Raw genomic sequence first — 13476 nt, forward strand, 5'->3', positions numbered from 1 at the left:
TCAATACCCAGAGATAGTAGCCTTAAAGAAACAGCTCTCATGTTCCCTCTAATGCTACACTATCTTAATTTTCGTCACAATCTTCGCTTTCTGGCTTTGATTCGCCATCTAGCAGCGGCGTCTCGAGCTCGTATCTCAAAAAACTCGTATGTCGAGGTAACACTGTACAGAGAATTAGACAGAGGAATTAACAACCATAAAACAAAGAGAAAAAGTGTCAGAGAGAGAGAGAGAGAGAGAGGGAGGAGTGGGTAGCAAATTTATTTAACTTCTGTCAAGATGTTTACCAAGTTTTTTATTTTTTATTTTTTTTGCAAAACCCAGTAACTGAGTGAGAATAAATCAATAAAGAAATAGTTTAATTAAATCTAACTGCAGTTCATGAACTAGCCCCAAGGTACAGTCTTATTATACATATGAAACTTCTAGATAAATGTATATGCTGTAATGCACCAAAGAATATGCTGTATGCATATGTTGTAACAGATCAGGGACAAATCCTTTTATAAAACTTGAACAGATGAATGGGTATTAAGTAAACAACACAAGAGCAATGTTGAAGGGCCACAATGGGATATGCTTTTGTAAGATGCTTCAATTTTTCTAAAAGCTCATATGGTTAAAAAAAAAAATAAAAAAATAAAAATGGCTTTGTAAACAATTATTTATAACTAATAACTCTCTTATTTGGTTTTCTGCAACCAATACAACAAGAAATATTTTGTATATTTTATGATCATGTTGCCTGGCTGAAGGCAGAAGGACAAAAAATAAATAAATAAATTGCTTAGATCACTTGCTATTTGATTAGTTTAACCAGATGTTTAGCAAATACAGAATGTTAATGTACATATAAAATATATATTTTTAAATAACTTTTGCTGACAAATGTGTCTTGGCTTTAAGTGAATCCAAAAACTCAACCACTTAAAGGATATAATCTGATGTGGGTTTAGCTTTTAGTCATAAATTTTAGCAGGAAGTAGCTGGATTACAGTGCATACAGAAAAATCTTAATGCAGTGCATGGACATTGAATAAGTTCAGAAGTAGTTCAGAACAGACAGTTTTCATTTCCAAGAGTGAAAAATATATACACAAGCAAGAAAATCCGATCTTAAACACTAATAAAAATGTATCTTGATTATATGTTGTGAAGACACCTTCATTTATTTTATTTTTCTAAAGAGGCCACAAAAAAGCAATAACTATTGTCAAAACCATACATAGCCTTTAATATGAGCAGTGCAATTAACTTGTTTTTTTGAATTGCAAAAGGAGTAATTTACTAACAATGTTGATGTAAAATAAGCATAGCATAGTTTTGTCTAATTACGTCTAGATTCGCTAACTGAGCAAATGATAATCCCAGATTCAAAACTAACTTTAAAGATGTTTTTCTTGCATGGTGGAAATGGTCATGTCTAGAAGTAAAGGCTCAGTCATATTTTGTATATCTTGATCATTCACACACACACACGATAAATACATGCATTTACAAACCTGTCAATTGTATTTTTAATAATGCCTTTATGGCTTTTTAATATTACTACTTTCTGCAGTTTTAGCAGGGAAGTTGCACTGCATTCGAAAACTCTAATATCATGAGGCACGAGTCATTTTGTATTCAAATTTAATTTTCCTGATTTAAAGCATAAAATAGCTAGAGCATAGGAAAACATGGCTAATATCTACATTTAACAAAGCTATTACCAAACCGGAAGCAAGAAAAAAAATTGCACAGTAGATGGAGGAAAAAAAAAAATGTGCACTGAACAATAAGGCTAAACAGTATGCCCTGTAGCACATAAAACAGAATGGATGATGAAGAGACTTTCATGAATCACTTAATCTATGAGTTTTCCCTTCTTCACCCCCAGCAGAAAGCTATTTGCCAGTTACATGAATCTCAGGGTAATAAATCTACATAGAATCCCAACATTTTGGGAATTATGGTTGTAAAAGTAAACTGTAAATAAAAACAGAATGCAATCATTTGCAAAGCTAATAAACCTATATCTTAGCCCAATAGAAGAAAACCATATCATGTTTAAACTGACGAAATGCACCATTTTAGGTTTGGGCACGTCCCAAAAAAAAAATTGGGACAGGGCGACGTTTACTATTATATAGCATCTCCTTGAAAAACGAAAACAAAATAAAAAAAATCGAAAAAGGAGACTAATTGCTGGAGTTTTGGGAGATGAACATTGTCCTATTTGTATCTGCTACATGATTCTAACATTGACAGCCCTGGGTCTTTTATATCATATTCTTTTTGTTTTGTGACGTGCCAAATGTTTTTAAATGCTGAGAGGTCCGGACAGCAGGCATGCCAATTCTTTTGTACTACAAAGCCATGCTGTTGTAACAGATGCAGTATGTGGGTTAGCATTGCCTTCCTAATATATGCAAGGCCTTGCATGAAAAACATTATCTGGATGGAAGCATATGTTGCTCTATAACCTGTATAAAAACCTTACATCATTCTGCCTTTCCACTTGTGCAAGCTGCCTAATAGGCTCTAATGCATCGCCATACCGTCAGACATGCATGTATTTGGACTGAGCACTAATGCTCCCTGATGCTCCCTTTGTCCAGGTGGAGTACAGAGCATCCATGGTTTCCAAAAATAATTTTAACCTTTAATTCATCTGACCAACAGTTTTAAACATTGCCTTAGTCAATTTTAAATGATCATGTTCACATATGGCTTCTTCTTTAAATGATAAGAGCTTTAACCTGTGTTTGTGAATGACATGGCAACAGATGCAGTTTAGTGTACCTGAGCGGCGCTGCTTCGTCAAGATGCACTTTAAAAACCTAATCACGTTACTGACCTGTTGTCGATAAAACCAAGTTTTTTTTTTTTAAATAGCCCTATTATTTTAGTAACACTTACTTTTCCAGCTTTTTAATGACGTGTTGCACCCATCACATTCCAAATTACTTAATTTTCCTAAAAATGGCACATTTGTCCAGTTTAAACATTTGATATTGTTTTTACATTCTATTGTGAATAAAACATGGTTCTATCAAATTGGATGAGATTTGCAAATCATTGCATTATATTTTTTATTTACAATTTAACCTGCCATCCCAACTTTTTTGGAAGTGGGGGTTGTACATATACTGACTTCATGGTTCTATAGCTCTCAGATTTATAAAAAAAATTAAATAAAAAAAATTTAAAATCCAAACTCACCTTTTAAACCCTACAGTAGAAAGCCAGTGTTCAAGCCAGTGATTAAAGAAATCTGAAATTGGATAAATGTTTAATGTCTGCATTGCTCTCATCATCCTTCCTTTTATCCACACATCTCCCCTGTGTTAATCAAGCTTTTTTTCTGCTGAACTCTTTTCCTCTAGCTCTTCTTCTCCCTCATCACCCTCTCCTGTTTCCTTGAGATGTGCAGCCAGATGCTGTTGCATATCTTCCTCATCTTCATCCTCCTCATCTGTCTGTCCTTCTCGCTTTATCATCTCTGGGTCGTCATCTGACTCTGCTGTGCATATGCCATAGCACATAAGGCTAATGACACCTAATGGCAGGCCAAAGAGAAAACAGGCCAGCACTGGAGAACTGCGGAAAACAGACTTAGACAAACACAAACAGACAGTTAAAAGTTAATAAAGTAAGATGGATATTAATGCAAGAAGTTACAGACAAACTAATTTGTACTCCGCCATGAAAAAATAACTTACTTGAAACAGACAAAAGTAAATATTTAATAAAAATCAGACTTTTGATTAAAAAGAATCATTTTAATAATAAAACTGAAAATGTTTTAGACGAAAGGTTATTGGACCTGTAATCTATTATTTTGTTGCACAATCTACAGAGGCAATCACTGCAAACAAGAGATTTCTGTAGCTTTCAGTGACTTCTGAACCGGTCAGTAGGTAATTTGGCCCACACTGCTTCATCTGTCTCGGGTATAAAGAATGCCTTCTGCGGACTTATGCATCTGAAACCCGAGCTTTCAGATGCTGGGCAGTAGCAATGCATGTGGAATTTGGACTTAAATGAAGAAAAGGGTCATCAGTCTATAATAAGAACCCAAATCTCACAAAGAATGTGTGTCCATAACCAGGGTTAGGGGAAGAAAAGGAGGAGGGGAGAAAAATAAATAAATAAAAATAATTAATTAGTTTAAAAAAAAAAAAAAAAAAAAAAAAAAACTCAACAAGGAGCATCTTTTCTGAAATATTAGATGTTGCACTAGGAAATCTCGGTTGTTATATGGCTGTCACTATGTACACGCTCCAGGTTCAACAACACTGTGCCTCACAGTGGTGTGAATGCAAATGTCATTTATGACCCCCTTTCTGGTTAGATCAAAGCAAAGTCTCCTCTCAAACTTTGGGCATACAGCAATTAGGTAATATTTTTAGCATTTCAGAATTATGCACACTTCCTGTGGTAGTGTGTAGGGATGAAAAAGCTAGTTATTCTGTGGTTCAAAAAAAGCTATAACTTAAACTTAAGGCAGCATGGATACTGAAGATTTTTCAAGCAAAAATATTTGATCAGATTTACAAGCTAGTCATCAGGTATTTACTAAATTTATCTGAACCTTAAAATCACAATCTATTCACCCCCTTGCAATGTCATGGGTAAACCAAGGTCATCACTCACCATGATAGTGGATCTGGCATCATAGGCCACACGCTTGAGTCTCTGTAAAAATCCATCCCCTCCGTAAGCCTGTTATATAACAAGTGGTGTAAATGGTCTGAACAAAGTGATGAATACATGTGCTCTTTATTAGTTAATGTTACTACTTGTGACATGTTGAAGTGAATATAAACAAATAATAAAATACAAGAAAATTTGGCCATTTTAGGTCAATTCAAATATATTCAGAACACATGGTTTCAGCAGTCTTCAAACTACTTTACTTTAGACTAAAAACTTTAAACTGATAAAATATACATGTTAAAGTTATAATATATAAGTTAATCACTTGTCCATTTGTTAAATAATTAACTTTCACATTTGTTTGCTTTTATTTCAAAGTTGAAGCAGCTTTTATTTTTTTATAAGTATTTCTCACTACTACTAATATATATATATATATTCTGTATTTATTGTAGCTTGTAAAAAATAACCACAAAGCATGTAAAATCAAGTTAAATTTAGGAAGGACCACTAGGTTTAGAAATATAGATATGCAAATATGGTTACATTCAAAAAGACAAAGAAATTAAGTACAAAATCACATAAGCAGCTATGGACCAGAATTTATTGCTATTTATGAATACATTTGTTATCCTAGTACTATGTGCACTCAAAACAGAAAGAATGGTCTAAATACTTTCTGAATGCACTTTGCCTCAGATACAGTCTTGATATTAAAAAGGAATATTAAAGAGACAAAGACTGAATCCATACATCTACACATCCACAGCAGCAGTATACATGCATTGAAACATCTGGTACAGAAAATAATGACTGACCGCACTAATATCTTCTGGAGACACCGATATCTGCTTTTCAGGAAAAAGAAGGGTATACAGTGAGGAAAATAAGTATTTGAACACCCTGCTATTTTGCAAGTTCTCCCACTTAGAAATCATGGAGGGGTCTGAAATTGTAATCGTAGGTGCATGTCCACTGTGAGAGACAATCTAAAAAAAAAAATCCAGAAATCACAATATATGATTTTTAAACTATTTATTTGTATGATACAGCTGCAAATAAGTATTTGAACACCTGTCTATCAGCTAGAATTCTGACCCTCAAAGACCAGTTAGTCTGCCTTTAAAATGTCCACCTCCACTACATTTATTATCCTAAATTAGATGCACCTGTTTGAGGTCATTAGCTGCATAAGACACCTGTCCACCCCATACAATCAGTAAGAATCCAACTACTAACATGGCCAAGACCAAAGAGCTGTCCAAAGACACTAAAGACAAAATTGTACACCTCCACAAGGCTGGAAAGGGGGAAATTGCCAAGCAGCTTGGTGAAAAAAGGTCCACTGTTGGAGCAATTATTAGAAAATGGAAGAACTGGGGCTCCATGCAAGATTTCGCCTAGTGGGGTCTCAATGATCCTAAGGAAGGTGAGAAATCAGCCCAGAACTACACGGGAGGAGCTGGTCAATGACCTGAAAAGAGCTGGGACCACCGTTTCCAAGGTTACTGTTGGTAATACACCAAGACGTCATGGTTTGAAATCATGCATGGCACGGAAGGTTCCCCTGCTTAAACCAGCACATGTCCAGGCGCGTCTTAAGTTTGCCAATGACCATTTGGATGATCCAGAGGAGTCATGGGAGAAAGTCATGTGGTCAGATGAGACCAAAATAGAACTTTTGGGTCATAATTCCACTAAACGTGTTTGGAGGAAGAAGAATGATGAGTACCATCCCAAGAACACCATCCCTACAGTGAAGCATGGAGGTGGTAGCATCATGCTTTGGGGGTGTTTTTCTGCACACGGGACAGGGGCCATGTATTGCGAGATTTTGGGGAACAACCTCCTTCCCTCAGTTAGAGCATTAAAGATGGGTCGAGGCTGGGTCTTCCAACATGACAATGACCCGAAGCACACAGCCAGGATAACCAAGGAGTGGCTCTGTAAGAAGCATATCAAGGTTCTGGCATGGCCTAGCCAGTCTCCAGACCTTAACCCAATAGAGAATCTTTGGAGGGAGCTCAAACTCCGTGTTTCTCAGCGACAGGCCAGAACCCTGACTGATCTAGAGAAGATCTGTGTGGAGGAGTGGGCCAAAATCCCTCCTGCAGTGTGTGCAAACCTGGTGAAAAACTACAGGAAACATTTGACCTCTGTAATTGCAAACAAAGGCTACTGTACCAAATATTAACATTGACTTTCTCAGGTGTTCAAATACTTATTAGCAGCTGTATCATACAAATAAATTGTAAAAAAAAAAAAAAAAAATCATATTGTGATTTCTGGATTTTTTTATTTTTAGATTATGTCTCTCACAGTGGACATGCACCTACGATTTCAGACCCCTCCATGATTTCTAAGTGGGAGAACTTGCAAAATAGTAGGGTGTTCAAATACTTATTTTCCTCACTGTACCTGAACTCCTCCACTTTCACCACCTCTTCTCCCTGCAACCGCACCACTCCACTGCTCTCCCTCTCATTCACACACATGTACTCTGTCTTACTCCTACTGACTTTCATTCCCCTTCTCTCCAGCATGTACCTCCACCTCTCCAGGCTCTTCTCAACCTGCTCCCTACTCTCACCACAAATAACATCATCCGCAAACATCATAGTCCATGGAGACTCCTGTCTGACGTCGTCCACCAACCTGTCGATCACCACTGCAAACAGGAAAGGGTTTAGAGCCGATCCTTGATGCAGTCCAACCTCCACCTCGAACCAGTCTGTCGTTCCTACTGCACACTTTACTGCGGTCACACTGTCCTCATACATGTCCTGCACCACCCTCACATACTTCTCTGACACACCTGACTTCCTCATACAATACCACAACTCCTCTCTCGGCACCCTGTCGTACACTTTCTCTAAATCCACAAACACACAATGCAACTCCTTCTGACCTTCTCTCTACTTCTCCATCAACATTCTCAAAGCAAATAATGCGTCTGTGGTGCTCTTCCTCGGCATGAATCCATACTGTTGCTCACAGATGGTCACCTCTACTCTCAGCCTGGCTTCCACTACTCTTTCCCATAACTTCATGGTGTGACTGATTAACTTAATTCCCCCATAGTTACTGCAGGTCTGCACATCTGCAGTTAAACCCAGTAAAAAAAAAAAAAAAAAAAAACCTGACACCTGTGCTTTTTCCATGTTTTGAGAGCTACACATTTTCCATGTTTTGAGAGCTACATTTGCAGTTTAAACAGCAAATAAGTTAAGATAGAAATTTTTATCTGTGAGCACAGACTACTACTACTTCATTCGGCTGCTCCCATTAGGGGTCGCCACAGCGGATCATCCGTCTCCATACCACCCTGTCCTCTACATCTGCCTCTTTCATCCGAACTACCTGCATGTCTTCCCTCACCACATCCATGAACCTCCTCCTTGGCCTTCCTCTTTTCCTCCTACCGGGTGGCTCCATCCTCAGCATTCTTTTACCAATATAATTCATGTCCCTCCTCTGCACATGTCCAAACCATCTCAATCCCGCCTCCCTCACCTTGTCACCAAAACATCCTACATAAGCTGTCCCTCTAATAAACTCATTTCTAATCTTGTCCATCCTCGTCACTCCCAACGAAAACCTTAACATCTTCAGCTCTGCTACCTCCAGCTCCACCTCCTGTCTTCTACTCAATGCCACTGTCTCTAATCCATACAACATCGCAGGTCTCACCACAGTCCTATAAACTTTCCCTTTCATTCTTGCAAATACCCTTCTATCACAAATCACTCCTGTCACTCTTCTCCACCCACTCCACCCTGCCTGCACTCTTTTCTTTACTTCTCTAACACACACTATTACTTTGCACTGTTGACCCCAGGTACCTGAACTCCTCCACCTTCTCCACCTCTTCTCCCTGCAAACGCACCACTCCACTGCCCTCCCTCTCATTTACGCACATGTACTCTGTCTTACTCCTACTGACTTTCATTCCCCTTCTCTCCAGCGCATATCTCCACCTCTCCAGGCACTTCTGAACCTGCTCTCTACTCTCACCACAAATCACAATACCATCCGCAAACATCATAGTCCAGGGAGACTCCTGTTTGACGTCGTCCGTCAACCTGTCCATCACCACTGCAAACAGGAAGGGGCTCAGGGCCGATCCATGATGTAGTCCAACCCTCACCCTGAACCAGTCTGTCGTACCTACTGCACACTTCACTGCCGTCACACTGTCCTCATACATGTCCTGCACCACCCTCACATACTTCTCTGACACACCTGACTTCCTCATACAATACCACAACTCCTCTCTTGGCACCCTGTCGTACACTTTCTCTAAATCCACAAATACACAATGCAATTCCTTCTGTCCTTTTCTATACCTCTTCATCAACATCCTCAAAGCAAAAAAGTCATCTGTTGTGCTTTTCCTCGGCACGAAACCATACTGTTGCTCACAGATGGTCACCTCTTCTCTCAGCCTGGCTTCCACTACTCTTTCCCATAACTTCATGGTGTGACTGATCAACTCAATTCCCCTGTAGTTACTGCAGGTCTGCACATTTCCCTTATGCTTAAAGATCGGTACCAGCACACTCCTCCTCCATTCCTCAGGCATCCTCCCACCTTCCAGAATCTTGTTATACAATCTGGTTAAAAACTCCACTGCCATCTGTCCTAAATATCTCCATGCTTCTAAAGGTATGTCATCTGGTCCAACCAACTTTCCAATCTTCATCCTCTTAATCGCTGCTCTCACTTCCTCCTTACTAATCCTATCTACATCCTGCTTTACCAACTCCACATCATTCAACCTTCTTTCTCTCTGATTTTTCTTATTCATCAGCTGCTCAAAATACTCCCTCCACCTTCTCAACACACTCTCCTTACTAGTCAACACATTTCCCTCTCTATCCTTTATTGCTCTAACTTGCAGCACATCCTTCCCAGCTCGGTCCCTCTGCCCGGCCAATCGGTATAAATCCTTTTCGCCTTCCTTAGTGTCCAACCTCTCATACAGCTCCTCATATGCCTTTTCCTTGGCTTTCGCCATCTCCTTGTACTCCTGCCTACTTTTCTCATCACTCTGTCTATACCACTTCTGTTTTGCCAACCTCTTTCTCCTTATGCTCTCCTGCACTTCCTCATTCCACCACCACATTTCCTTGTCTTCCTTTCTATTTCCAGATGTCACACCAAGTACTTTTCTAGCTGCCTCCCTCATCACTCCTGCAGTAGTTTCCCAATCATCCAGCACCTCTTCACCACCACCGAGCTCCTGTCTGACCTCTTCCCTGAACCTCACACCACACTCTTCCTCCTTCAGTTTCCACCATCTTATTCTTCTTTCAGTCCTCACTCTCCTCCTCTTCTTCTTCGCCTCCAAAACCATCCTACAGACCACCATCCGATGCTGTCTAGCTACACTGCCCCCTGCCAACACCTTACAGTCTCCAATCTCCTTCAGGTTGCATCTTCTGCATAGAACATAATCCACCTGTGTGCAACTTCTTCCACTCTTATACGTCACCCTATGATCCTCCTTCTTCTTAAAATAAGTGTTCACCACTGCCATTTCCATCCTTTTAGCAAAATCTACCACCATCTGCCCTTCCACATTCCTCTCCTTAAGGCCATACCTACCCCTCACCTCATCACCTCTGTTCCCTTCACCAACATGCCCAAAAAAATCTGCCCCAATCACCAATCGTTCTTTCCTAGGTACACCATCTACCACTTCATCTAACTCACTCCAGAATCTTTCCTTCTCCTCCATGTCACAGCCAACTTGTGGAGCATATCTTGTGGGTTATCTGTGAGCACAGACTACAATGGACATTTTGATAAACTGGTCTAAGGAATTTGGAAAGTTTAAAGTAAAACAATTTTGGAAATTGCTTGCTAATTATTAGTATTAAAACGTTTGAGATAAGGAAGCACTAAGCCCTGAGGTGCTGTAGATACAATGTTTAGAAGGATGCATTACCGGAGCTGTGCCATCCAGGACACTCTTGATGAAAGTGATTAGTTGCTCCACACTCTCAATGGGTTCGCTAGGCAGGAAGTACTGCTCATTAGATGTGTTGAGAACAATGACAGATGGCACTGCTACCTCACTGTGATTCACACAAATACAAAATAATATGATTAATATAGTATAGTACAGTATAATACAGTACTGTATAGCAGAGAAAATTATAGTACATTATTTATGGCACATGACCAGAGATTTTAGATAACAGACACCCAGCAATTTGCCCTAACAGAGAGAAGATACAATTGTTTAGCCAAAAACATGAAATCACTGAATGATCAGGAAACTTAATATATAAAACACACAATTCACATTAAAAATAAACAAAGTTATTGGAATTTACAAATGACAATTCTTAATATACTATTGCAGACTTAATTAGAATGATGTACAACTTCAATTCAATTAATTCTAAATTAATTGAATAATAAAAATGGCTAGTGATCAGATGGTGATGTATTTACTAGAGCTGCAACAAGTAATAGATCATCAATAATTAAATTCGTTGTCAACAAATGCTGTGAATAATTAGTTGGGCTGCTGAAGTGGTGCGTTAGGTTGACGGTAAGATACACAATCACTTGCGAAATGGCAAAGAGTACAGAGTCAACCAGCAGCAAGAAAAGAAAACACTGGTGTCACAGATGAAGGTGAAACATCAGCACGTTGAGCAAAAACTGTATAATCCTGTGAAAATTATATAGTTAAATAAAGTTCTTTTGTGTAAACTGTAACTTCGGGACAGTCGCACTGGATCTGTCCTGTCGTGACTCGCGAGCATCAGGTTGCGCAATCAGCTCATTTGCGACATAGTGAATCTAAAAGCAGCAAATAACAGCAGCAGTAAACGATTAAATCTTTTTAGTCACTATTGTGATTTTCGGTGAATGCTTATGTATTTGTACACCAATGCATTTTTTGCCTTTTTTTTTATTCAAGCCTGTTAGCTTGTAGCAGTTCTCAGTTCCATACCCTTTTTTATACCATTGTCTTCTACAACAGTAACTTATCTGTTTTTTAACTGGATTTACTGCGGTTTTACTACATTCATTTATACATATATTTAATTATTATACATAAAATGAATTATATTCTGAATGCTTATATCTTCACAACTTAACACAATGTCTGTGCATTTTAAGCATGGGTGCCAACTTGCCATCTGCTATTATTATAATTTTTTTTTTTCCCCCATAAAGAAAGAAACCCAGCATGAGTGAATGTGTTCAAAGGAGAAATCCCCCCTGCACTCAACAGCCACTATAAGCTTTAAAAAGTCTAGTTAGGGAAACTCAATGTGACTGTTATTGGAAAAACTGCCATACTGTTTAAAAAAGAAATATATATGGTTATATAGAGGCATTTTAGATTTCAATGTACAAAGTGTACAGACAGAGTAATAATGAAGAGCAAAACACTCTCTTGAATAAAAAGAGTGCAACTTGGTACACATGCATTAAAGAATTAGGATAATAAAGAATAATATGAAATAGAAAAATACTTACCCCATGATAAGGCTGTTAATGTAATCATTTCCATCCATATGGCCGAACTGAAAATCCCTGTAAATTGAGAGAAATTGAGTAAAATATCTATCTTGCAGCTAAGCATGTGCCGCATGCCCCCCCCCAAAAAAAAGGAAAAAATTATAATTATGCCATATAGAAGGAAAAATCATTGCACTGCAGTTGCTGCTTGATGTCCACAATATCCTCCTCAATCATACAATACTATTAATTACTTAGATTACAATTATATTACAATACTAATGTTATGTTAATTCTATTCTGATAAAACAATTTTTATATAATAGTGTGTATACACACACACACACACACACACACACACACACACACCTTTATGACCAACTGCCTAATATTATGTTGGTCCCCATTTGCTACGTAAACTGTTGAGCATTAACAGCAGTAACTTCAGCAATTTGAGCTACAGGAGCTCGTCTGTGCATCAATGACGAGCTCCTGTATCCCCATCCCCATGCGCATCAATGAGCCTTGGCTGCCCGTGGCCCTGTCACCAGTTCAACAATGTTCTTACTTTAGACCACTTTTGATAGATACTGACCACTGCAGACCAGGAACAGCCAACAAGTGCTGCAGTTTTGAAGATGATCAGTTTTCAAATCCTTCCAACACAACACTTTTTTTAATGAAAAAAATTGTGATTATTTTTAACCTGTAGAATTTGTCCCTGTACTCAGTAGAAAGGCTCTGTATAAGACTCTTTAACCTAAGGAAAGACAAAAAAAAATAAAGGCCAGTAGTATTTCAAGGCATGCATTTTTAAAGAAATCATTTCAGCTCACAAGAAATGGCACGGATTATCTTATCTAAAGGCCACTATGTGCACTACCATGGCATGTTAGATTAAATGTAAAGAGAAGACTTTTTTATACCTCAAGCTTTCCTCTGCTGAAACCTTTTCATCAATGATGGCAATTGCTACTAATTTACCTGACAGAGAGAGTAAGAGCATGACAGGTCAAGTATTAAACGATCTTTGTAAAATAATAATAAACAAATAATTTATTAATAATGCACAACTAAATTCTAATAATCTTTACATTAATTTTAGCAATGTTGAGGCTTTATTAATAAACATTTTAGAGAGAAATTATGTGGCATCTGGCAAAGAGATCCAATTGCATTAATGTGTTTTATGCTTTAACATTATCTCTACACTTTTAATTCTAATTACCAATAATTACCAACAGTATATCTGTATAATACATTTACCTGTAGACACAATATTAACAGTAAAACTAGTTGATTTAATTATATCAGTTCTCCTTTACACAAATATAAAAAATGTGTTGTGAT

The 13476-nt window shown here is 38.1% G+C and overlaps 1 protein-coding gene across 5 annotated transcripts in view; it reads right to left on the reverse strand.

Annotated features, from left to right (window-relative positions):
• Nucleotides 1-242: 242 nt before the first annotated feature.
• The window catches only part of tmx3b (thioredoxin related transmembrane protein 3b), a 39215-nt gene continuing 25981 nt past the window's right edge, over nucleotides 243-13476 (reverse strand). For 4 of the 5 annotated variants that reach the window (XM_083529979.1, XM_083529978.1, XM_083529976.1 and 1 more), the window contains 6 exons: nucleotides 13053-13110; nucleotides 12833-12886; nucleotides 12145-12201; nucleotides 10592-10721; nucleotides 4639-4707; nucleotides 243-3596 (listed from right to left, as the gene is read on the reverse strand). In XM_083529979.1, the coding sequence (XP_083386105.1) occupies nucleotides 3330-3596; nucleotides 4639-4707; nucleotides 10592-10721; nucleotides 12145-12201; nucleotides 12833-12886; nucleotides 13053-13110 (635 nt within the window). In that variant the 3' untranslated portion in view covers nucleotides 243-3329. Of the gene's footprint in view, nucleotides 3597-4638; nucleotides 4708-7060; nucleotides 7902-10435; nucleotides 10722-12144; nucleotides 12202-12832; nucleotides 12887-13052; nucleotides 13111-13476 lie in introns of those variants that run through there. The other variant, XR_014531576.1, reaches the window with a different exon arrangement.

Source organism: Silurus aristotelis (assembly GCF_946808225.1).
Source record: "Silurus aristotelis genome assembly, chromosome: 25".
Lineage (NCBI taxonomy): Eukaryota > Metazoa > Chordata > Actinopteri > Siluriformes > Siluridae > Silurus > Silurus aristotelis.